This window comes from Myxine glutinosa, chromosome 4 (genome assembly GCF_964187855.1).
Source record: "Myxine glutinosa chromosome 4, kmMyxGlut1.1, whole genome shotgun sequence".
In the NCBI taxonomy this organism is placed as follows: domain Eukaryota; kingdom Metazoa; phylum Chordata; class Myxini; order Myxiniformes; family Myxinidae; genus Myxine; species Myxine glutinosa.
In genome coordinates this window covers 57,452,027-57,479,581 of record NC_136264.1, presented here as the reverse complement: position 1 = coordinate 57,479,581, position 27,555 = coordinate 57,452,027, and the positions used below count along the sequence as shown (strand labels likewise).

At 44.3% G+C, this 27,555-nt stretch overlaps 1 protein-coding gene across 1 annotated transcript in view; it reads left to right on the top strand.

The window, feature by feature from the left end:
• CYB5D1 (cytochrome b5 domain containing 1) overlaps window positions 1-27,555 on the top strand; it is a 158,199-nt gene that overhangs the window by 462 nt on the left and 130,182 nt on the right. The window contains exons 2-3 of the mRNA XM_068112369.2: window positions 8,899-8,975; window positions 13,583-13,801. Coding sequence (XP_067968470.2) covers window positions 8,899-8,975; window positions 13,583-13,801 — 296 coding nt within the window. The remainder of the gene's footprint in view (window positions 1-8,898; window positions 8,976-13,582; window positions 13,802-27,555) is intronic.

Sequence of the window (27,555 nt, the reverse complement as noted above, 5' to 3'; positions counted from 1 at the left end):
GTGGCCTACCTTCTTGGCAAACGAATTGTGTGTGCACAGCACCACACTGGTGACCCCGACTGGTTCAGCCGAAGCTGACCCCTGAACGCGCCATGGCTAACAACGCTGTCACCGTCAGACTCCCGGAGTTCTGGGAAGCGCAAGCCGACGTTTGGTTTGTGCAGGCCGAAGCTCAATTCCAGCTCCGGGGCATCACGGCGGACGACACCATGAACTACCACGTGGTTGCCGCCCTCGGGCCCAGCATTGCCGCCCGCGTCGTGTCCATCCTTCGGCGCCCGCCGGGCGCCCACAAGTACGCGGCGCTCAAACGTCTTCTCCTCGCCACGTTCGGGCTCACGGAGGTCGAACGCACCGACCGCCTCCTGGACCTTCCCGCCCTCGGCGACACATGACCGTCCGTTCGGATGAATTTTATGGTGTCCCTTCTTGGAGACCAGCGCCCGGATTTCCTGTTCCGAGCGCTTTTCCTCCGCCAGCTACCTGTGCAGGTGCGGCTCGCGCTGGCCGGTTAGAAATTAACGGAACCCCGCGCCCTGGCCGGAGAGGCGGACCAATTTTTCGCGGCCTGCGACACGCGGTCGGCGTACGGTGCTGCCGTAGTGGATCCCGGTGCGGAGGCTACAGTGCCCCCTGCTTCCCTCGTGGCCGCTGCTACGCCCCGCCCACTACCGCCGCCGCCGCCACCACCACCTCCGGCACGGCCGACGCAGCAGCCACCACCGCAAACCTGGTGCTACCATCATGCCAGGTTCGGCCGCAAGGCTAGAGCGTGCCGCCCGCCGTGTTCTTTCGACGGGTCGGGAAATGAACGGACCGGCGCTCACTTGCGGCCATGAGCGTCGGCCATTCCGGCAGCCTCCTGTTCATCACAGACACCTCGTCTGGTCGTCGTTTTCTGTGCGACACGGCAGCGCAGGTAAGCGTCCTCCCTGCCTCCGCGTCCGACAAGCAAGCCGCGGGCCGGGGCCCCGCCTTGCTCGCTGCCAACGGAACACCCATCCGCACATTCGGGAAGCGTTGCCTCTCGCTGCGGTTCGGAGGGCAGCGCTTCCAATGGTCTTTCGTCACTGCCAGCGTGCCAATGGCCCTGCTCGGTGCGGACTTCCTTTGTGCGAATGGGCTGTTGGTGGACGTTAAGCGTCGACACCTCGTCCAGGCCGAAACCTTCAGCTCGCTCGCTTGTTCGCTGAGCGGCTCGTTGAGCAGCTCGCTGAGTGGCTCACCGAGCGGCTTACCAAGCGGCTTGCTGAGCAGTTCCGTCCCGGCGAAGTTAGTCTGTACGCTTCCGGCAGCGGATGAGTTTACCCGCCTCCTCGCCAGTTTCCCGGCGCTCATGCCATCCACCTTTTCAGCGGTGGCCATCAAACACGGGGTGGAGCACCATATCCCTACCGTTGGACCACCGGTCTATGCCCGGGCGCGCCGCCTCAACCCCACGAAGCTCGCCGTGGCAAAAGCGGCGTTCGCCACGCTGGAGCGGCTGGGCATCGTACGGCGCTCCAACAGCGCATGGGCCTCTCCTCTGCACATTGTGCCCAAGCCCGGCGGCGGATGGCGGCCGTGCGGTGACTACCGCCGGCTCAACGATGCCACCACCCCCGACCGCTACCCGGTCCCGCATATTCAGGACTTTTCCGCCCGGTTGGCGAAAACGACCATTTTCTCCAAGGTGGACCTCATCCGGGGCTACCACCAGGTCCCCGTACAACCGGACGATGTACCAAAGACGGCCGTCATCACACCTTTCGGCCTCTTTGAGTTGTTGCGGATGCCCTTTGGGTTGAAAAATGCGGCCCAGGCGTTCCAGCGGCTCATGGACAGCGTCTTGCGCGACTTGTCCTTCATCTTTGTCTACCTGGACGACATCCTAGTCACGAGCGCGTCCTGGGAGGAGCACCTGCTCCACCTCCGCACGCTCTTCGAATGCCTGGGCCAGCATGGCCTGATAATCAACCCCGCGAAGTGCCGTTTCGGCGTCACCGCCATCGACTTTTGGGGCACCGCATCACGAGGCACGGGGCCATCCCTTTACCGGCCAAGGTGGAGGCGGTCAGGAGTTTCCCGCGCCCCCGCACGATCAAGGGGCTCCAGGAATTCCTGGGCATGGTGAATTTTTATCACCGTTTCGTACCGCGCGTCGCCCAGCTCCTGCGCCCCCTGCACGAGGCCCTCCGGGGGAAGCCGGGCAAAGGTGACATCGCCTGGACGGAGCAAATGGCCGCGGCGTTTGCGGGTGCAAAGCTGGCCTTGGCCAACGCCACCATGCTGGTGCACCCGGCGCCCGATGCACCAATCGCCCTCACCACCGACGCGTCGGACTACACGGGGGGCGCGGTGCACGAGCAGTGGGTGAGTGGTGCTTGGCAGCCGCTGGCGTTTTTTAGCCGGCAGCCCCTCCCACACGAACGCCGGTACAGCACCTTCGACCGCGACCTGCTCGGGCTCCAACTGGCGGTCTGACACTTCCGCCATCTGCTCGAGGGCCGCCCGTTCACGGCCTTCGTCGATCACAAGCCCCTTGTTTTCGCGATGGCCAAGGTCACCGAGCCATGGTCGGCCCGGCAGCAACGTCACCTCTCTGCCGTGTCCGAGTACACGACGGACATCCGTCACGTCGCGGGTAAGGACAACCCGGTGGCGGATTGCCTTTCCCGGTCCGTCGCACACGCGGTCCACCTTGGGATCGACTAAGCCCGGATGGCGGCGGACCAGACCGCCGACCCCGACGTCCAGGCCTTGCGGACCGCCATCACGGGCCTCCGCGTCACCGAGGTGCCGTTCGACGTCACGGGCACTGCCCTCTTGTGCGACGTCTCCCTCGGCCGGCCTCGCCCCATCGTGCCCGCTGGCTGGCAGCGCCCGGTTTTTGACGCCATCCACGGCCTGTCCCACCCGGGCACGAAGGCCTCCCAGAAGCTCGTCGCGGCGAAGTTCATCTGGCATGGCCTCAGGAAGAATGTCCGCGACTGGGCCAGGACGTGCCTCGCGTACCAGCGCGCGAAAGTCCACCGCCACACCCAAGCCCCGTTGGCCCCGTTTACGGTGCCCGAACGTCGGTTCGACCACGTCCACATCGACTTGGTGGGACCTCTGCCCCCCTCGCGGGGTTTCACCCACCTCCTCACCATGGTGGACCGCATCACCTGGTGGCCGGAGGCCGTGCCATTGGCAGCGACGGCTGCGGCTGACGTCGCGCAAGCCTTCATCGCCACATGGGTTGCTCGGTTCGGGGCCCCCTCGGACATCTCGTCCGACCACGGCCCCCAGTTCACCTTGGAGCTCTGGGGAGCAGTGGCGCAAGGGCTCGGCGTCAAGCTGCACTGCACCACGGCTTACCACCCCCAGGCCAACGGCCTGTTCGAGCGCTTCCATCGCTCAATGAAGGCCGCGCTCCGGGCCAGCCTCCACGACGGCAGCTGGGCCGACAGGCTCCCCTGGGTCCTGCTGGGCCTCAGGACGGCGTCCAAGGACGACCTGCGCGCGTCCTCGGCGGAGCTGGTTTTCGGGCAACCACTGCGGGTACCGGGCGAATTTATCCCCGACTCCATGGCCCCTTGGTCCGCGGCGCAACAGCGCTCCACCCTTCAGGAGACCGCCAGGAGGTTGGCCCCGGTGCCGACGGCACACCACGGTTGCCCGTCCTCCCACGTCGCCCCGGAGCTTCGCACCGCGGAGTACGTTTTTGTCAGGCACGACGCCCCCCGGGCGCTGCTGCGGCCCCCGTACAACGGGCCCTTCCGCGTGCTGGAGACCGGGGACAAGCATTTCACCGTGGACATCGGCGGTACTCCGGATTGTATCTCCGTGGACCGCCTCAAGCCTGCCCACCTCGATCTGGACCACCCCCCGCAAGCAGCTCTGCCTCCGCGTCGAGGCCGCCCCCCGGCGGTCAGACCCCCGGCACCCCCCAGCCACGCCGTCCCGCTACCCCCCAGCTCTGCACGCATCGCCAAGGGGCGTTTCGGCCGGGTCATCCGGCTTCCCCGCAAGCTCACCCTTCAGGTGCGCGGGAATTCTGGGGGGGGCGCGTGTGGCGGACACAGTGTCAGTGGGCAATAATTCCGCGCACCAGTGGGTGGCGCGAGTGTCCGGGCGTGGAAGCGCAGCTCGGGCCACGCCCGGAGCAAAGGCGTCACGAGGCGCAGGGTGGAACTGAGATACACGCCCCGCCTTTCGGCCGACCGGCCATTCCCGGGGGCAAGGCGTGGCCTCGGGACATATATGCGGGCTCGAAAGTCGAGCCCGCCCAGTGCTTACGTGCGAGCTGTTATTAAAGTGTTTCAGTTTGTACAAAGTGTTGTGGCCTACCTTCTTGGCAAACGAATTGTGTGTGCACAGCACCACAATATAGACATAGACACAACATAGACACATATAGACATATAGACATGGACACAACAACGAGGTGATGTTTTAACGTTTTGCTCACGTCGTACAAAGTTAAAAATATATAAAATAATCAGTTTACATTTACATTTTGATAATCAAATTCAGAGGTCTTCCTGCTTTAGGTACGACAGTACTTCACTATGTGTGTGTGTTTGTGTGTGTGTGTGTGTGTGTGTGTGTGTGTGTGTGTGTGTGTGTGTGTGTGTGTGTGTGTGTGTGTGTGTGTGTGTGTGTGTTTGTTGTTGTTCACAGTTCACCATCAGGTTTTAATTGTTTTGATGTTGGCGCATTGTTATTATTTTTTAAATTTATGTGTGAGTATTAAAAGTTTGACATTTGGTTACAAGATGGAAGCTCATTGAAGAGTGAGGTGACAGGGTAGAAATGCAACGTTACTGACTGACAGTGGAGTTGTAAGGCCACAGGTGGACATAACAGGCATGAATAGGAGAGAGAAAGATTTCGGGAAAGGTACCCTGTAAGAGAGTTGGGTTAGACAGGGTTAATGAGGGTAGAAAAGATTTCAGGTAGTGATGGGAGATGACATGAGACGGTAACGCTATGCCTTCTTGAAGCCCGGAAGGGAAGAGTGGAATTGACCACCTCTGGAAGGCAGTTCTACAACTCGGAGAAAAGAGGAATAAAAGAGTTGATGTGTGAGCACAGACTGCACTTTAGGAGTTTTACCAGGAGGAGGTTTGATTATTACATTATTTCAGAAATTAAGTTTGACAGTGACGTGCAGGGCCAGGTTGTGCTGCAGTCAAACACACTACGTTTAAATACATAGCCATATGTAATCCCAAAAAAGGCATCCTCTTGCTGAAACACTGCATTCTCAAAGGTTTTTTTGTTTGTTTGTTTTTTTGTATACAAGATCGAGGCTCGTGAAAGAGCTAACATTTATCAAACAAAAAATCAAACAGACACACAAAACATGTAATAAGGGTAGTGGTAGACAAGATGGGGAGAGAAGGGGAAGCACAAACACAACATTTGAGAGCAGGGACATCGGGAGATCTGTGGGAGGGAGAGGACTTGGGGGGAGGAGGCATGGGTAGGGGCGGGGGGGGGGGCGTGGTAGAAGTATATAACACAAGGACACTGCAAGGACTTCCAGGAATGAAGTTGATATTTCAAAAAAGTGGATCTGGGGTGAAATTAGCGGGGGTAGAAAAGATTAAGGTTTTGGATGGGGGAAGATACGAGATGGTGGTGAACAGCTGTTTTAAAGACCTGGAGGGAGGAGTGGGAATGAAGAGAGTGAAGGAGTTTGTTTCAGATGCTGGAGAGAAGAGGATTGAAGGAGTGAAGGTGAGCAGAGAGTCTTGATTTTGGCAGTTTAACCATAAGAGGGTTGCAGGCAGATTTTGTGTGACCTGTAGGAATATTTGGGGGACAGAGCCCAGAGAGAGCTGAGGGAGCAAGGCCAGAGACGAGTCTGGAGAAGACAGAAAGGCCACCAACCTGCCTGCGGTGAGGAAGTGAAAGGCCCTTGGAGTTAGCTTCATCACGGGAGATTCCAATGATTCTGAAAGCTTTGGTTTCAACAGCGTGAAGCCGAGCTAGGTGTGAGGCAGGAGCATCAGCCAAGAGGGGAGAGCAGTATTCCATTGAGCTGCAGATGAAAGCCTTGTATGTGGTGAGGAGCTCAGCTGTGCCAAGGAAGGACTTCGCACGACGGAGGATGCCCAGTCGGCGACTGGATTTGGAGGCCATATTAGAAATGTGGTTTTCCCAGGAAAGATCATGGCAAATAGTGACACCCAAAAGCTTGAGTGACAGAACTTCTTGGAGAGGATTGTTCAGAAAGTAGATGGGAGGGTTGTCCCAGTCAGTCTTATCGGAGAGACATAGTAAGAGTGTGAGATTTGTCAGGATTGAAAGATATGTTCCACTTGTTTGACCAGTCTCTGATTTTGTCCAGCTCTGCAGAGAGTGAGGAGGCTGCAGACTGCCGATCTGAGGGATGGACCGGCAGAGATTGCAGTCATCAGCAAAGAGGTAGAGAGGATTTTCAAGAGAGTCAGAGAGATCATTGATGAAGACCAGAAAAAAAGAACACTGCCTTGGAGAACTCCAGCCTGAACAGGAAGGGCAGGTGAGAGAAACCCATTCAGGGCCACATGTTGACTACAACTAGAGAGGAAGTCCGCAAGCCATGCGTGGAGATTTCCATGGATACCAAAGGAGGAGAGTTTGGTGAGCAGAGTGGAGTGCCAGACCGTATCGAAGGCACGTGATATGTCAAGTGAGACAGCTCTAATTTCCTGTTTGGCATTGAGGACCTCCATCCATTGTTGAGACAGCAGAAGCAGCATGTCCAGAGTAGAGTGACCTGGTCTGAAACCAAATTGATGGTCAGAGATCAAGCCATTGGAGAAGAGGAAAGATTTGATATCCGACGCAATGATGGATTCCATGACTTTGCTGATAATTGGGAGAAGGCTGATTGGTCGTGGTTGCAAGGATCTGTTTTTTGCACCTTTTTTGGATAAAGCGGTGATGTTGGCAGATTTCCAAGCTGATGGCAGATGATCTTGAGCAAAAGAGAGGGTGAAAAGAACAGAGAGAGAGGGAGTGAAATAGCAGCAGAGCAGGATTTTCGGACCCATGGGCTGATGCCGTCAGGTCCAGTTGCAGAATCAGAGTTGAGGGATGACAGAAACTTCTCCATCTTGTCAGGAGAAAAGGACACAGAGTCCAGGAGCAGCTGGGTACGACTGGGTATGGTGGGTACAGAGAGAGAGATGGGTTTGGGACACAAGATGTTGAAGCAAACACAGAGTTGAGGCATTCAGCTTTTTCACGAGCGGAGTCAGCTGTGTAGCCGTTTGAGGTAAGGGAGGGGATGGAGGGGGAACAAACACCAGAAACAGATTTGACCAGACACCACTCGGATTTGGAAGAGGGAGACAGGTTTGAGAGTTCATTCTTGAGAGAGGAGAGATATTGCTTCCTGGCTCTCCTGAGGGTGGATACACACTTGTTTCGGGCTTTGTGAAAGGAAATGAGATTTCCTTCCATGAGATTTGCTTTCCAGGAGGCGAAGGCAAGTTGTTTCTGGGCAACTGCCTCACTACAAGATTCCGTGAACCATGGACGGGAGGAAGGGTATCACAACTGAAGACTAGATGGGATAAATCTGTGCATGAGAGAGAGCAATTTAGTTTGGAAGAATTCCCAGGATGAGTTGATGTCAGTGGCGGTATAGATGGGAGACCAGTCCAGATGATTTATGGCTGCTTGAAGACTGTGCCAGTTCGCCTGAGTGAAATGCCAGACTCGTCGACGCTGAGGAGGCTCTCTGAGAATGGTCAGAGAGATGTCCACTTTAACAAGCACATGATCAGAAGAACCGATTGGAGCAGAAGAAGAGCAGCAGACATTTGCAGGGAAGTTTGTCATAACCAAGTCTGGAAGAGAAGATGCTCCGTTGACTGAGATCCGAGTCGGGAAATTGACAGATTGTGTCAGTCCCAGTGAGTCGCAGAAGTCCTTTGCTGAGGAGCCATGGCTGGTGAGAGAGGTACCCACACCCAGCCAACTGGCATGGTGACAATTGAAATCAACACATATGAGGAAGAGAGAGTTGGGATGAGTAGATAGAAGTTGGTCCATCTAATCAGACAGCGAGATGTAGATGGAGTCATCACTGTTTGGCGGACGGTACACCACACATATGAACAAAAGGTGGGAGCTAAGGGGAAGCCGTAGCCAGAGGGAATCCTGGGCGTGAGGTGGAGAGAGGGCAGTGCAGGGCGAGTGAGGAAGAGAGTTTTTGATAAAGATAGCAACCCCACCTCCAGGACGAGGCTCAGGTCTATCATACCGGAGGAGGGAGTAACCAGGGAGAGATATTAAGGAATCAGAGACATCTTGAATGAGGAAAGTTTCTGTTAAGCAGATCAAGTCTGGTTTGTCAGAAGCAACCTGTATGGAGAGATCAGTCATGTTTGAGCAAAGGCCCCAGGTGTTTGAGGTCCATACCGTCAATGAAGCGGAAGGGGGAGCATCGGATACAGAACAGGGGGGGGGGGGAGGAGGGGTAGGGTAAGATGTGGAAGAGGAGGAAGAGGTAGGGAGAGCTGTTGAAAGTGTGTCAGAGATTTCAGAATAGCTAGGAGAAAGGGAAGGATGGGGCGGAGAAAAGGTTTGATGGTGATTGTGTGAGGCACACTGAGGTGTTATTTGAGGAGGGGGGCAGAGCAAGGAAGAAGGTTGGGGGAGATGGAGGTGAGAGTTGGAAGGGGGAAGAAGCGGGGAGGACGCTTTGAGGAGGAGGGGTGAGAGGGGGTAAATGGAGAAAAAATGAGGATGGGGAGATTTTAAGGGGAGGGGGGGGGTGGCAGAGTTTTTTGGATGGAGGGGTTTGGGGGGAGTTTAGGAGGGAAGGGGCAAGGCGGGGGGGGGGGTGGATTTGAGAATTGCTATAAATGAGTTTTGCTAAAATTGAGTTTTGCTATAAATGTTGCCTGAACTTGAATGTGCGTGAACCTTTGACAGGACACATGCTTTTGAAGCCAATAATTGCAGAAGCTGGAAAAGACATTTCTCATTGGTTTGATCCTGTTACAAAAGATGTAAGTACAATAAAAACGTTTTTAGTTTGTGAATGCCATAATTATTGGTGGGCAAAATATGGTTATTGCTGCTGATGGGATGGTTTATGGATCAGTGATGTTTTAACCATTGATGGGGTTCTGCTTTTGCTGAATGGCATAAGGGACTGACTTTTTAAATTTGTATGTAAAGTCGAGGCTCGTGGAAGAGCTAGAGTACAGAACAAAGAGAACAAAGCAGCCAACACCCACAGGAAAGCAGGGAAATACACCAACTGTAAATGAGAGGGACATTTGGAAGAAGATGGATGATGGGAAGAATGAGAGAGAGAATAAGAGGAGGGGGACAGAGACACAGGGTTCTTCTTCTTTTGCTGCTGGGTAGCATCATTGGCTGGAGGTGTAGCTGTACTCATGATGTCATGCCCCCTGCTGGTTGGGGTAGGAATGTGAAATTTGTTCAGGGTGTTGGCGATAGCTCACCTACTCTTTGCGAAGGACACCGCAGGATCTTTATCGCCCACCAATTTATGCCAGTGGGCAGGACACCTAGTTTGACGTCCATCCGATGGACCAGGAGGAGGATCACATATTGATGAAACACTCTGCCTGTGAAACACTGGGATGACAGTTTATAGCTGGGTGGGGATTTTAATCCAGGCTAGACAGCTTAGAGGTGAGTGTGTGTACCTCTCACCCATCCAGCAGCCCATTCTCCTTATTGTTGTGCACCGCACCTTTGCTATGCCATCTCCAGGCGCTGCATAACGTCATTGCCGGGCACCGAAGGGGGCTCGGCAGTGACGCACGCTGAAAGGGAGCACTCAGTTTTCACTCTGGTTGTTTGTTGTACACCGCTCCTTTCCTATGCCATCTCCAGGCATTGCAAAACGTCATTGCTGGGCACCGAAGGGGGCTCGGCAGTGACGCACGCTGAAAGAGAGTACTCAGTTTTCACTCTGGTTGTTTGTTTTCTTGCTTTCTTGTTTGTTTGTTTGTTTGTTTGTTTGTTATAGGTGGAAACGCCGAGCGGTAGCGAACCGTGACCCAAGCCGTTAGCAATGACTAACCCGATCCAAGCAGGTTCGTAATTGTGTATGCTTACCCAATGAAGGAAATGACTGAAACGGTCGAATTTGGGAAAAAGGAATAACACGATTTATTTACAATTTGTACAAGAAGAAGAAGAAGAACACACAGTGCAGCCTTATACAGTCTTATACTTATCCCAGGACAACGGGCCCGCTCACACTCAGACACTCACACGGGGATTGCAGATGGTCAGGTTGATGGTCCAAGAATGATGTCCAGGCAGTTTGCTCCGGTCCCCGACTCGCACCGCGAAGAAGATGGTCAGGGTGGCAGAAGCTCCCCGCGGGTCGTTGGCGCGGATCGGACAATTACGGGGCGAAAGGTAAGCTGGGCTTGGCGGTTACACTTGCGGTCATGGCCGCGTACGTAATAGATGAACAGGTGCTATATGCGCTCCCAATACAAGTTCATAGGCGCTCCCAATGCAAGTTCAATAGCAAAGCGCCTCTCCCGCAGAAGTCCTGACAAGGGCAGTCCTTCCCTTCAGTCCTCTTCATACGATCGCTGTTGCGTAAGTCCTCCTTAGCACGCCCTTTCCCCACGAGTCCTCTATCATGCGCAAATCGTGCAACTCCTCTGCTTCAGTCCTCTTACAACGATTCTTTCGCACGAGTCCTGTTCAAGGGCTTTGTGCGTGCGCTTATATAGGCACGCCCTTACCACGCCCCTCACGCCATGTCACCCGAGACCTGATTGGTTATGGCTCTTACCGCTGCTGTCTCCCCCGCTTCAACCTTGACGCCACGCTCCTCCCTCTCTCAGGCCTACCTCGTGTCCCTTGACTAGTGAGCATCCTAATGCGAGGTGCAATAGCCAAAATGGGGCGCGGGATGGTTTCCGCCCAACGAGGTAGATTTGGAGGGAGGAGGCAAAATGAACGGGGCCTATCTTATTTCTTTTACACAACGCAGATGATACTAGGGAAATGGCCTTATCCTCACACATACTATGACATAACTAATGTTCTAAGGGGCCTACGTGTTGCTTGTGGACTAACTATGGGGGCAAACCTTTAACCTTTAATGATGTTATATGTACACTCTCAAAACCGCAACACTGCACACCTCCTTCGCCAAGCTCGGCCCCGAGCCGAACCCACACAAGTGAGTATGACCGGTTTTGATGCAAGGGTCAGGACTACCTTTTAACTTAGTGTGACACTTCGGTGTGGTTACCCTCTACATTTAACCTAACACCCTGTGTGTGACAGTTTTAAACACTAGATATGTCCCACCTACTGCGTTGTGTACTAACTATCAGATTCACACCCATGATTCTGGCGGGGCTCATTTCCTTGCTTCCTAGGTGGCGTTGGTACTTAGGTAATAGGAATTCGGCCTTCAACCCTATTTAACACCGTCCGGAAGGAACGTCATAGCCCCGGATCCCGTCGGCTAGTCAAAGACAAGGGGACTAATCCCCCCTTGGTAAGGGGAAAGGCCGACGAGGAGATCCGCAACAATATATATATATATATATATATATATATATATATATATATATATATATATATATATATAGTTATGTTGAGGTTGAAAAATCGGGGTGCGGTTAATACACGGTCGGTCGCAGTTAATACAGCAGAAAATACTGCATGAGTAATTAACAAATGGGCCACACCTGTTTGGTAGCCATTGCTTGTAGCTCCTCATTTACCCAAATGTTTCCATGGTTTTGTCCACTACCATACATGACATTTAGACAGACAACCAACACATTTAATATTTTAGTATGATAACACTGCAGTAGCTGCAGTCAAAAGAACATGTATTGCATGCAATTACCTATTGCAATAAAACTTCACTTGCATATTTTTTATTACTGTTGTAGATTATTGTAAATGAAAAAGCATATTTTTTATTACTGTTGTGTATTATTGTAAATGAAAAAGCATTTTTTATTACTGTTGTAGATTATTGTAAATGAAAAAGCTTTTTTTTTTTTTTACTGTTGTAGATTATTGTAAATGAAAAAGCATTTTTTTATTACTGTTGTAGATTATTGTAAATGAAAAAGCATATTTTTTTTATGACTTGTAGATTACTGTAAGTGAAGAAGCATTTTTTAATTACTGTTGTAGATTATTGTGAATGAAAAAGCATTTTTAAAAATTACTGTTGTAGATTATTGTAAATAAAAAAGCATTTTTTTTGTTACTGTTGTAGATTATTGTAAATGAAAAAGCATTTTTTTTGTTACTGTTGTAGATTATTGTAAATGAAAAAGCATATTTTTTATGACTGTTGTAGATTATTTTAAATTAAGAAGCATTTTTTAATTACTGTTGTAGATTACTGTAAGTGAAGAAGCATTTTTTAATTACTGTTGTAGATTATTGTGAATGAAAAAGCATTTTTAAAAATTACTGTTGTAGATTATTGTAAATAAAAAAGCATTTTTTTTGTTACTGTTGTAGATTATTGTAAATGAAAAAGCATTTTTTTTGTTACTGTTGTAGATTATTGTAAATGAAAAAGCATATTTTTTATGACTGTTGTAGATTATTTTAAATTAAGAAGCATTTTTTAATTACTGTTGTAGATTATTGTGAATGAAAAAGCATTTTTTTTATTGCTGTTGTCGATTATTGTGAATGAAAAAGCATTTTTTTATTACTGTAGATTATTGTAAATGAAAAAGCATTTTTTTTATTACTGTTGTAGATTATTGTAAATGAAAAAGCATTTATTTATTACTGTAGATTATTGTAAATGAAAAAGCATTTTTTTATTACTGTTGTAGATTATTGTAAATGAAAAAGCATTTATTTATTACTGTAGATTATTGTAAATGAAAAAGCATTTTTTTATTACTGTTGTAGGTTATTGTGAATGAAAAAGCATTTTTATTACTGTTGTAGGTTATTGTGAATGAAAAAGCATTTTTATTACTGTTGTAGGTTATTGTGAATGAAAAAGCATTTTTATTACTGTTGTAGGTTATTGTGAATGAAAAAGCATTTTTATTACTGTTGTAGGTTATTGTGAATGAAAAAGCATTTTTATTACTGTTGTAGGTTATTGTGAATGAAAAAGCATTTTTATTACTGTTGTAGGTTATTGTGAATGAAAAAGCATTTTTATTACTGTTGTAGGTTATTGTGAATGAAAAAGCATTTTTATTACTGTTGTAGGTTATTGTGAATGAAAAAGCATTTTTATTACTGTTGTAGGTTATTGTGAATGAAAAAGCATTTTTATTACTGTTGTAGGTTATTGTGAATGAAAAAGCATTTTTATTACTGTTGTAGGTTATTGTGAATGAAAAAGCATTTTTTTCTATCACTGTTGTAGGTTATTGTAAATGAAAAAGCATTTATTTATTACTGAAGATAATTGTAAATGAAAAAGCATATTTTTTATTACTGTTGTAGATTATTGTGAATGAAAAAAGCATTTTTTAATTGCTGTTGTAGATTATTGTAAATGAAAAAGCATTTTTTTATTTCTGTTGTAGATTATTGTAAATGAAAAAGCATTTTTTTATTTCTGTTGTAGATTATTGTAAATGAAAAAGCTTTTTTTTTTCCATTACAGCTCCGTAAGCATGTCGATCCAATAACTGGTATTCGTAAATACTACACCCCACATGGCCGTTTCTTGCACGTCCCTCCGCCATTCCCTCGGAGCGACCACATCACTGACTTAGGTCGTCCGTGGTGGCGTGATTCAGCATACGAGATTGGATTGTTGGCTCAAAAAACCCGCTTAATTTATATCGTCAACACTCTTACTCTGCACGAGCACGTGCTTCAGGTGAGGTTACACACACTTTCTAACACGAACCAGTGATGTGTGTGTGTGTGTGTGTGTGTGTGTGTGTGTGTGTGTGTGTGTGTGTGTGTGTGTGTGTGTGTGTGTGTGTGTGTGTGTATATATATATATATATATATATATATATATATATATATATATATATATATATATATATATATACAGACTTGGCATTTAATATGGAATATTTTTTTTGTGGGGGTGAACTTACTTTTCAAGATGCCTTCGAACCAAAAGTTCATTGGAATTATGTTGAAATTATTCTAGATTTTGTTAATATGACATTTGAAAGAAACAAAAACCACATTTGACATTTCGAAACAAATAAATTGATCCTTGAAAGTGATGTAAACTGATATCGAACTCAATTCATGGACAGTACTGTGTTAAACTTCTGTACGTTTTCCAGAAGTAGCTCTTTATTTTGCACATTAGCCAACATTTTTTTAACAAAAACAAAAGTTAAATTACGACTGGGATTACGGAGAGTAAAATTACAGTTCAGTACTTCGTGTAACCCCCACGAGCATTCTGGAGAGCACGTACACGTTGGCGCATGCTGTTCACGAGATTTGCCAAGGTTTGGACAGGAATCGCTTGCCATGCAGTGACAATAGCCTGCTGCAATTCACGCACAGAGGTCGGCTGCTGGTCCAAGTGGTCGATTTGACACGTTAATTCTGCCCACAATTTCTCTATCAGATTCATATCCGGGGACATGGCAGGCCACTCCATATGCTCTACACCATGGTCAGCAAGAAAGCGTTGGATCATGCGAGCATGATGAGGCCGTGCATTGTCATCTTGGAAGACAAAGTTTCTTCGAAAGGCTGCACGAGCAAATGGAAGCAATGTTTCTTCCAGAATGGCCCTGTACTTGAACTGGTTCAGGTTTCCATTCAGAACAACCAGGTCAGTTTTGCCCGCTGCATGAAAAGCAGCCCAAACGGTCACCCCACCACCTCCAGCTTGGACTCTTGGCACTATACAATCTTTGTTGTAGGCTTCATGCACTTGTCTGCGCACTCGGACGTGGCCATCTTGACGATAGACCAGAAATCTAGACTCGTCACTGAAGATCACGTGATTCCAGTGTCCTGGCTGCCATTGATGGTGCTCTCTGGCCCACTACAATTGGCGCTGGCGGTGTTGTCTGGTCAGGCATGGCTTTCTCAGGGGACGCCTGGCACGACAGCCTGCTTGAACCAGTCATTGGTCGACTAGCCTTCTGGATACAGGCACATTTGTCAGTTGCTGCCACTCAGCCCTAAGCCGATTAGCTGACTTGGTACGGCCATTGCGGACTAACCGGTGCAGCTGGCGATCATCCCTCCTTTGTGGTTCTGCGGGGACGTCCTGGCCTCGGTATTGGAGTAGGGACACCCCTCTGAGCATTTCGTTTCAGGATCTTTGACACCTGACCTTGAGTGATGCCATACTGCCGAGCAATAGGACGCTGTTTCATGCCGTAATTTCGTAAAGCCACCACTCCATGACAAACAGCATTGTCGAGTTGACGGACCATCTCCAGAGGAAGCGGCAATAACTTTTGGAGATGTGCTGCAGTTGTTTTCCACTAATACAGAACGCAACAACCCTTGTATACCCGACTGTGAAGCCAATCATCAAATGCACCTGTCCGTACATTTTGCCACGCCACTTGTGATATAATCCTGTTGTTGACTTCTTGCTGCGACAGACAATCAGTGACATGGTTCCTTTAACAAATAAATCACCAAAGTGTAAAAGAAACTCACCAGATTGATATACTGAGTTAAGAAAGTAAACGCAAGTCAAGAAAAAAAAATATATTCCATATTAAATGCCAAGTCTGTATATATATTATATATATATATATATATATATATATATATATATATATATATATATATATATATATATATATATATATATATATATATATATACTAGGGCATGCCCGTACTATATATATATCTAAAATTATATCCCCCCCCTCTATTTACATGAAATGGTTTGGTCCATTCGCAAAGCCAAAGCGAACGGCTTGCGAGTACGGTGACAATCCCCCCCCCTCTATTTACATAAAATGGTTTGGTCCAAAGCGAACGGCTTGCGGAGTTTGGTAAAGAAATCGCCATAGCTCGGTAACTACTTCTCCGATTAATATGAAACCTTGAAAAGGCACATCCTCAGGTCGTGCCCGTACGTGGGTGCCCGTTCCTTGGTGCGGCCCAGCATCTAGTCGAGACCCAGTCACCCAGGCCGATCACCCATTCCGACCCCAAATTCCTCATCGACGATAACTAAACAATATATTATATGAATCGCACCGTACATACCTCCTTCTAGATCTTGTTCTTGTCTTGATATACTCACTCAGGCTCACTCTATCACGACTGAGTCCTCCCAGCTCCTCCAAATGGCGCCCGCTACGCCTCAAATTCACATCGGCCACGCCTACGCAACAACGTGTTCTGTGATTGGCTGGCCTACCCCGCAACCTGTTCTGTGATTAGTTTGGTAAATAAATCGCCATAGCTCGGTAACTACTTGTCAGATTAATATGAAACCTTGAAAAGGCACATCCTCGGGTCCCCAGCAATATACCTGGCAAGTTTCAAGTATATCGGACCGGTAGTTGTCGAGAAACAGCGGTCACAGACAAACACACACACACACACACACACATACACACAGAGATTACTGGAAATATATATATATATATATATATATATATATATATATATATATATATATATATATATATATGTGGCGGACACGAAAGCACTGACGTGGTGACATCACCCCGCACACCAAGTGGGGATGGGCCACGCCAGGGAGAGAGGCGTGGCCTCACGATATACGCGGAGCGCGCAGCCCTGAGCAGCTTAGTGCTGCAGTTTGAGTACTTTGAATAAAGACTCTTTTATGAACCGCGTTGTCCGCTTGCTCTTTGCGTAAGCATTAGCGCGCGCAGCATCGCGCTTTATATATACTAGGGCATGCCCGTACTATATATATATCTAAAATTATATCCCCCCCCTCTATTTACATGAAATGGTTTGGTCCATTCGCAAAGCCAAAGCGAACGGCTTGCGAGTACGGTGACAATCCCCCCCCTCTATTTACATGAAATGGTTTGGTCCATTCGCAACGACCACAGAACCCCCCCCCCCCCTCTATTTACATGAAATGGTTTGGTCCATTCGCAACGCCAAAGCGAACGGCGAACGGCTAAATCGCCATAGCTCGGTAACTACTTGTCCGATTAATTTCAAACCTTGAAAAGGCACATCCTCGGGTCCCCAGCAATATACCTGGCAAGTTTCAAGTATATCGGACCCGTGGTTGTCGAGAAACAGCGGTCACAGACATACAAACATACAAACATACAAACAAACAAACAAACATACACACAGAGATTAGTGGAATTATAGATAGATATATATATATATATATATATATATATATATATATATATATATATATATATATACTGGCTGAGGAACGTCGATACTGAGGAACGGGCTTATTTTAGCTGAGGCTAATGACTGCACCTGAGTTGCTGTGTTGTCATGATTTTCACCAATCATAATACAAACAATTACTTTGCACAAATGTATTTGTTGCGTTTGTGATATTACATTTTTATAGACAATTTAGGTTGAAGATTTAGGTTGAATGTTTTTTTTTCAAGAAAGAACCCCTCCGCACATACATAGGGGAGGGGTAGGTGCAGATTGGAAGTTTGGGACGATTACACCTCACCACCACGTAATTCAAAACACCTCACCACCAAGTAATTCAAAACACCTCACCACCACGTAATTCAAAATACCTCACCACCAAGTAATTCAAAACACCTCACCACCATAAAACACGTAATAAAAACACCTCACCACCACTGAATTAAAAACACCTCACCACCACGAAATTGAAAACACCTCACAGCCATCAAGCACGTAATAAAAACACCTCACAGCCATAAAACACGTAATAAAAACACCGCACCACAACGAAATTAAAAACACCTCACAGCCATAAAACACGTGATAAAAACACCTCACAACCACGAAAATAAAAACACCTCAGCCATAAAACACGTAATAAAAACACCGCACCACAAAGAAATTAAAAACACCTCAGTCATAAAACACGTGATAAAAACACCTCACAGCCATAAAACACGTAATAAAAACACCTCACCACCACAAAATTAAAAACACCTCACAGCCATAAAACACGTAATAAAAACACCTCACAGCCATAAAACACGTAATAAAAACACCTCACCACCACGAAATTAAAAACACATCACAGCCATAAAACACGTAATAAAAACACCACACAGCCATAAAACACGTAATAAAAACACCACACAGCCATAAAACACGTAATAAAAACACCTCACAGCCATAAAACACGTAATAAAAACACCTCAGCCATAAAACACGTAATAAAAACACCTCACCACCACAAAATTAAAAACCCCTCACAGCCATAAAACACGTAATAAAAACACCACACAGCCATAAAACACGTAATAAAAACACCACACAGCCATAAAACACGTAATAAAAACACCTCACAGCCATAAAACACGTAATAAAAACACCTCAGCCATAAAACACGTAATAAAAACACCTCACCACCACAAAATTAAAAACCCCTCACAGCCATAAAACACGTAATAAAAACACCACACAGCCATAAAACACGTAATAAAAACACCACACAGCCATAAAACACGTAATAAAAACACCACACAGCCATAAAACACGTAATAAAAACACCACACAGCCATAAAACACGTAATAAAAACACCACACAGCCATAAACCACGTAATAAAAACACCACACAGCCATAAAACACGTAATAAAAACACCACACAGCCATAAAACACGTAATAAAAACACCACACAGCCATAAAACACGTAATAAAAACACCACACAGCCATAAAACACGTAATAAAAACACCTCACAGCCATAAAACACATAATAAAAACACCACATAGCCATAAAACACGTAATAAAAACACCACACAGCCATAAAACACGTTATAAAAACCCCTCACAGCCATAAAACACGTAATAAAAACCCCTCACAGCCATAAAACACGTAATAAAAACACCACACAGCCATAAAACACGTAATAAAAACACCACACAGCCATAAAACACGTAATAAAAACACCACACAGCCATAAAACACGTAATAAAAACACCACACAGCCATAAAACACGTAATAAAAACCCCTCACAGCCATAAAACACGTAATAAAAACACCACACAGCCATAAAACACGTAATAAAAACACCTCACCACCACAAAATTAAAAACCCCTCACAGCCATAAAACACGTAATAAAAACACCTCACAGCCATAAAACACCTCACAGCCATAAAACACGTAATAAAAACACCTCACAGCCATAAAACACCTCACAGCCATAAAACACGTAATAAAAACACCTCACAGCCATAAAACACCTCACAGCCATAAAACACGTAATAAAAACACCTCACAGCCATAAAACACCTCACAGCCATAAAACACGTAATAAAAACACCTCACCACCACAAAATTAAAAACCCCTCACAGCCATAAAACACGTAATAAAAACACCTCACAGCCATAAAACACGTAATAAAAACACCTCACCACCACAAAATTAAAAACCCCTCACAGCCATAAAACACGTAATAAAAACACCCCACAGCCATAAAACACGTAATAAAAACACCTCAGCCATAAAACACGTAATAAAAACACCACACAGCCATAAAACACGTAATAAAAACACCTCACAGCCATAAAACACATAATAAAAACACCACACAGCCATAAAACACGTAATAAAAACACCTCACCACCACGAAATTAAAAACACATCACAGCCATAAAACACGTAATAAAAACACCTCACAGCCATAAAACACATAATAAAAACACCTCACCACCACGAAATTAAAAACACATCACAGCCATAAAACACGTAATAAAAACACCACACAGCCATAAAACACGTAATAAAAACACCTCACCACCACAAAATTAAAAACCCCTCACAGCCATAAAACACGTAATAAAAACACCTCACAGCCATAAAACACGTAATAAAAACACCTCACAGCCATAAAACCCATAATAAAAACACCTCACAACCATAAAACACGTAATAAAAACACCTCACAGCCATAAAACCCCTCACAGCCATAAAACACGTAATAAAAACACCTCACAGCCATAAAACACGTAATAAAAACACCTCACAGCCATAAAACACGTAATAAAAACACCTCACAGCCATAAAACACGTAATAAAAACACCTCACAACCATAAAACACGTAATAAAAACACCTCACAGCCATAAAACCCCTCACAGCCATAAAACACGTAATAAAAACACCTCACAGCCATAAAACACGTAATAAAAACCCCTCACAGCCATAAAACACGTAATAAAACACCTCACAGCCATAAAACACGTAATAAAAACCCCTCACAGCCATAAAACACGTAATAAAAACACCACACAGCCATAAAACACGTAATAAAAACACCACACAGCCATAAAACACGTAATAAAAACCCCTCACAGCCATAAAACACGTGATAAAAACACCTCACAGCCATAAAAACACCTCACAGCCATAAAACACGTCATAAAAACACCTCACAGCCATAAAAACCCCTCAGACATAAAACACGTAATAAAAACACCTCACAGCCATAAAAACACCTCACAGCCATAAAACACGTAATAAAAACACCTCACAGCCATAAAACACGTAATAAAAACCCCTCACAGCCATAAAACACGTAATAAAAACACCTCACAGCCATAAAACCCCTCACAGCCATAAAACACGTAATAAAAACACCTCACAGCCATAAAACACGTAATAAAAACACCTCACAGCCATAAAACCCCTCACAGCCATAAAACACGTAATAAAAACCCCTCACAGCCATAAAACACGTAATAAAAACACCTCACAGCCATAAAACCCCTCACAGCCATAAAACACATAATAAAAACACCTCACAGCCATAAAACACGTAATAAAAACCCCTCACAGCCATAAAACACGTAATAAAAACACCTCACAGCCATAAAACACGTAATAAAAACACCTCACAACCATAAAACACGTAATAAAAACACCTCACAGCCATAAAACCCCTCACAGCCATAAAACACGTAATAAAAACACCTCACAGCCATAAAACACGTAATAAAAACCCCTCACAGCCATAAAACACGTAATAAAAACACCTCACAGCCATAAAACACGTAATAAAAACACCTCACAACCATAAAACACGTAATAAAAACACCACACAGCCATAAAACACGTAATAAAAACACCTCACAGCCATAAAACACGGAATAAAAACACCTCAGCCATAAAACACGTAATAAAAACACCTCACCACCACAAAATTAAAAACCCCTCACAGCCATAAAACACGTAATAAAAACACCACACAGCCATAAAACACGTAATAAAAACACCACACAGCCATAAAACACGTAATAAAAACACCACACAGCCATAAAACACGTAATAAAAACACCTCACAGCCATAAAACACATAATAAAAACACCACATAGCCATAAAACACGTAATAAAAACCCCTCACAGCCATAAAACACGTAATAAAAACCCCTCACAGCCATAAAACACGTAATAAAAACACCACACAGCCATAAAACACGTAATAAAAACACCACACAGCCATAAAACACGTAATAAAAACACCACACAGCCATAAAACACGTAATAAAAACACCACACAGCCATAAAACACGTAATAAAAACCCCTCACAGCCATAAAACACGTAATAAAAACACCACACAGCCATAAAACACGTAATAAAAACACCTCACCACCACAAAATTAAAAACCCCTCACAGCCATAAAACACGTAATAAAAACACCTCACAGCCATAAAACACCTCACAGCCATAAAACACGTAATAAAAACACCTCACAGCCATAAAACACCTCACAGCCATAAAACACGTAATAAAAACACCTCACAGCCATAAAACACCTCACAGCCATAAAAGACGTAATAAAAACACCTCACAGCCATAAAACACCTCACAGCCATAAAACACGTAATAAAAACACCTCACCACCACAAAATTAAAAACCCCTCACAGCCATAAAACACGTAATAAAAACACCTCACAGCCATAAAACACGTAATAAAAACACCTCACCACCACAAAATTAAAAACCCCTCACAGCCATAAAACACGTAATAAAAACACCTCACAGCCATAAAACACGTAATAAAAACACCTCAGCCATAAAACACGTAATAAAAACACCACACAGCCATAAAACACGTAATAAAAACACCTCACAGCCATAAAACACGTAATAAAAACACCACACAGCCATAAAACACGTAATAAAAACACCTCACCACCACGAAATTAAAAACACATCACAGCCATAAAACACGTAATAAAAACACCTCACAGCCATAAAACACGTAATAAAAACACCTCACCACCACAAAATTAAAAACACATCACAGCCATAAAACACGTAATAAAAACACCTCACAGCCATAAAACACATAATAAAAACACCTCACCACCACGAAATTAAAAACACATCACAGCCATAAAACACGTAATAAAAACACCACACAGCCATAAAACACGTAATAAAAACACCTCACCACCACAAAATTAAAAACCCCTCACAGCCATAAAACACGTAATAAAAACACCTCACAGCCATAAAACACGTAATAAAAACACCTCACAGCCATAAAACCCATAATAAAAACACCTCACAACCATAAAACACGTAATAAAAACACCTCACAGCCATAAAACCCCTCACAGCCATAAAACACGTAATAAAAACACCTCACAGCCATAAAACACGTAATAAAAACACCTCACAGCCATAAAACACGTAATAAAAACACCTCACAGCCATAAAACACGTAATAAAAACACCTCACAACCATAAAACACGTAATAAAAACACCTCACAGCCATAAAACCCCTCACAGCCATAAAACACGTAATAAAAACACCTCATAGCCATAAAACACGTAATAAAAACCCCTCACAGCCATAAAACACGTAATAAAAACACCTCACAGCCATAAAACACGTAATAAAAACCCCTCACAGCCATAAAACACGTAATAAAAACACCACACAGCCATAAAACACGTAATAAAAACACCACACAGCCATAAAACACGTAATAAAAACCCCTCACAGCCATAAAACACGTGATAAAAACACCTCACAGCCATAAAAACACCTCACAGCCATAAAACACGTCATAAAAACACCTCACAGCCATAAAAACCCCTCAGACATAAAACACGTAATAAAAACACCTCACAGCCATAAAAACACCTCACAGCCATAAAACACGTAATAAAAACACCTCACAGCCATAAAACACGTAATAAAAACCCCTCACAGCCATAAAACACGTAATAAAAACACCTCACAGCCATAAAACCCCTCACAGCCATAAAACACGTAATAAAAACACCTCACAGCCATAAAACACGTAATAAAAACACCTCACAGCCATAAAACCCCTCACAGCCATAAAACACGTAATAAAAACCCCTCACAGCCATAAAACACGTAATAAAAACACCTCACAGCCATAAAACCCCTCACAGCCATAAAACACATAATAAAAACACCTCACAGCCATAAAACACGTAATAAAAACCCCTCACAGCCATAAAACATGTAATAAAAACACCTCACAGCCATAAAACACGTAATAAAAACACCTCACAACCATAAAACACGTAATAAAAACACCTCACAGCCATAAAACCCCTCACAGCCATAAAACACGTAATAAAAACACCTCACAGCCATAAAACACGTAATAAAAACCCCTCACAGCCATAAAACACGTAATAAAAACACCTCACAGCCATAAAACACGTAATAAAAACACCTCACAACCATAAAACACGTAATAAAAACACCTCACAGCCATAAAACCCCTCACAGCCATAAAACATGTAATAAAAACACCTCACAGCCATAAAACCCCTCACAGCCATAAAACACGTAATAAAAACACCTCACAGCCATAAAACACGTAATAAAAACACCTCACAGCCATAAAACACGTAATAAAAACACCTCACAACCATAAAACACGTAATAAAAACACCTCACAGCCATAAAACCCCTCACAGCCATAAAACACGGAATAAAAACACCTCACAGCCATAAAACACGTAATAAAAACCCCTCACAGCCATAAAACACGTAATAAAAACACCTCACAGCCATAAAACACGTAATAAAAACCCCTCACAGCCATAAAACACGTAATAAAAACACCACACAGCCATAAAACACGTAATAAAAACCACACAGCCATAAAACACGTAATAAAAACACCACACAGCCATAAAACACGTAATAAAAACACCACACAGCCATAAAACACGTAACAAAAACACCACACAGCCATAAAACACGTAATAAAAACACCACACAGCCATAAAACACTTAATAAAAACCCCTCACAGCCATAAAACACGTAATAAAAACACCACACAGCCATAAAACACGTAATAAAAACACCTCACCACCACAAAATTAAAAACTCCTCACAGCCATAAAACCCCTCACAGCCATAAAACACGTAATAAAAACACCTCACAGCCATAAAACACGTAATAAAAACACCTCACAGCCATAAAACACGTAATAAAAACCCCTCAGCCATAAAACCCCTCACAGCCATAAAACACGTAATAAAAACACCTCACAGCCATAAAACACGTAATAAAAACACCTCACAGCCATAAAACATGTAATAAAAACCCCTCACAGCCATAAAACACGTAATAAAAACACCTCACAGCCATAAAACCCCTCACAGCCATAAAACACATAATAAAAACACCTCACAGCCATAAAACACGTAATAAAAACCCCTCACAGCCATAAAACACGTAATAAAAACACCTCACAGCCATAAAACACGTAATAAAAACACCTCACAACCATAAAACACGTAATAAAAACACCTCACAGCCATAAAACCCCTCACAGCCATAAAACACGTAATAAAAACCCCTCACAGCCATAAAACACGAAATAAAAACACCTCACAGCCATAAAACACGTAATAAAAACACCTCACAACCATAAAACACGTAATAAAAACACCTCACAGCCATAAAACCCCTCACAGCCATAAAACACGTAATAAAAACACCTCACAGCCATAAAACACATAATAAAAACACCTCACAGCCATAAAACACGTAATAAAAACACCTCACAACCATAAAACACGTAATAAAAACACCTCACAGCCATAAAACCCCTCACAGCCATAAAACACGTAATAAAAACACCTCACAGCCATAAAACACGTAATAAAAACCCCTCACAGCCATAAAACACGTAATAAAAACACCTCACAGCCATAAAACACGTAATAAAAACCCCTCACAGCCATAAAACACGTAATAAAAACACCACACAGCCATAAAGCACGTAATAAAAACACCACACAGCCATAAAACACGTAATAAAAACACCACACAGCCATAAAACACGTAATAAAAACACCACACAGCCATAAAGCACGTAATAAAAACACCACACAGCCATAAAACACGTAATAAAAACACCACACAGCCATAAAACACGTAATAAAAACCCCTCACAGCCATAAAACACGTAATAAAAACACCACACAGCCATAAAACACGTAATAAAAACACCTCACCACCACAAAATTAAAAACTCCTCACAGCCATAAAACACGTAATAAAAACACCTCACAGCCATAAAACACCTCACAGCCATAAAACACGTAATAAAAACACCTCACAGCCATAAAACACGTAATAAAAACACCTCACAGCCATAAAACACCTCACTACCATAAAACACGTAATAAAAACACCTCACAGCCATAAAACCCCTCACAGCCATAAAACACGTAATAAAAACACCTCACAGCCATAAAACACGTAATAAAAACCCCTCACAGCCATAAAACACGTAATAAAAACACCCCACAGCCATAAAACACGTAATAAAAACACGTCACAACCATAATACACGTAATAAAAACACCTCACAGCCATAAAACCCCTCACAGCCATAAAACACGTAATAAAAACACCTCACAGCCATAAAACACGTAATAAAAACACCTCACAGCCATAAAACACGTAATAAAAACACCTCACAACCATAAAACACGTAATAAAAACACCTCACAGCCATAAAACCCCTCACAGCCATAAAACACGTAATAAAAACACCTCACAGCCATAAAACACGTAATAAAAACCCCTCACAGCCATAAAACACGTAATAAAAACACCTCACAGCCATAAAACACGTAATAAAAACCCCTCACAGCCATAAAACACGTAATAAAAACACCACACAGCCATAAAACACGTAATAAAAACACCACACAGCCATAAAACACGTAATAAAAACACCTCACAGCCATAAAACACGTAATAAAAACCCCTCACAGCCATAAAACACGTAATAAAAACCCCTCACAGCCATAAAACACGTAATAAAAACACCACACAGCCATAAAACACGTAATAAAAACACCACACAGCCATAAAACACGTAATAAAAACACCTCACAGCCATAAAACCCCTCACAGCCATAAAACACGTAATAAAAACCCCTCACAGCCATAAAACCCCTCACAGCCATAAAACACGTAATAAAAACCCCTCACAGCCATAAAACAAGTAATAAAAACACCTCACAGCCATAAAACACGTAATAAAAACACCACACAGCCATAAAACACGTAATAAAAACACCTCACAGCCATAAAACACGTAATAAAAACACCTCACAGCCATAAAACACGTAATAAAAACACCTCACAGCCATAAAACCCCTCACAGCCATAAAACACGTAATAAAAACACCTCACAGCCATAAAACACGTAATAAAAACACCTCACAGCCATAAAACACGTAATAAAAACCCCTCAGCCATAAAACCCCTCACAGCCATAAAACACGTAATAAAAACACCTCACAGCCATAAAACACGTAATAAAAACACCTCACAGCCATAAAACATGTAATAAAAACCCCTCACAGCCATAAAACACGTAATAAAAACACCTCACAGCCATAAAACCCCTCACAGCCATAAAACACATAATAAAAACACCTCACAGCCATAAAACACGTAATAAAAACCCCTCACAGCCATAAAACACGTAATAAAAACACCTCACAGCCATAAAACACGTAATAAAAACACCTCACAACCATAAAACACGTAATAAAAACACCTCACAGCCATAAAACCCCTCACAGCCATAAAACACGTAATAAAAACCCCTCACAGCCATAAAACACGAAATAAAAACACCTCACAGCCATAAAACACGTAATAAAAACACCTCACAACCATAAAACACGTAATAAAAACACCTCACAGCCATAAAACCCCTCACAGCCATAAAACACGTAATAAAAACACCTCACAGCCATAAAACACATAATAAAAACACCTCACAGCCATAAAACACGTAATAAAAACACCTCACAACCATAAAACACGTAATAAAAACACCTCACAGCCATAAAACCCCTCACAGCCATAAAACACGTAATAAAAACACCTCACAGCCATAAAACACGTAATAAAAACCCCTCACAGCCATAAAACACGTAATAAAAACACCTCACAGCCATAAAACACGTA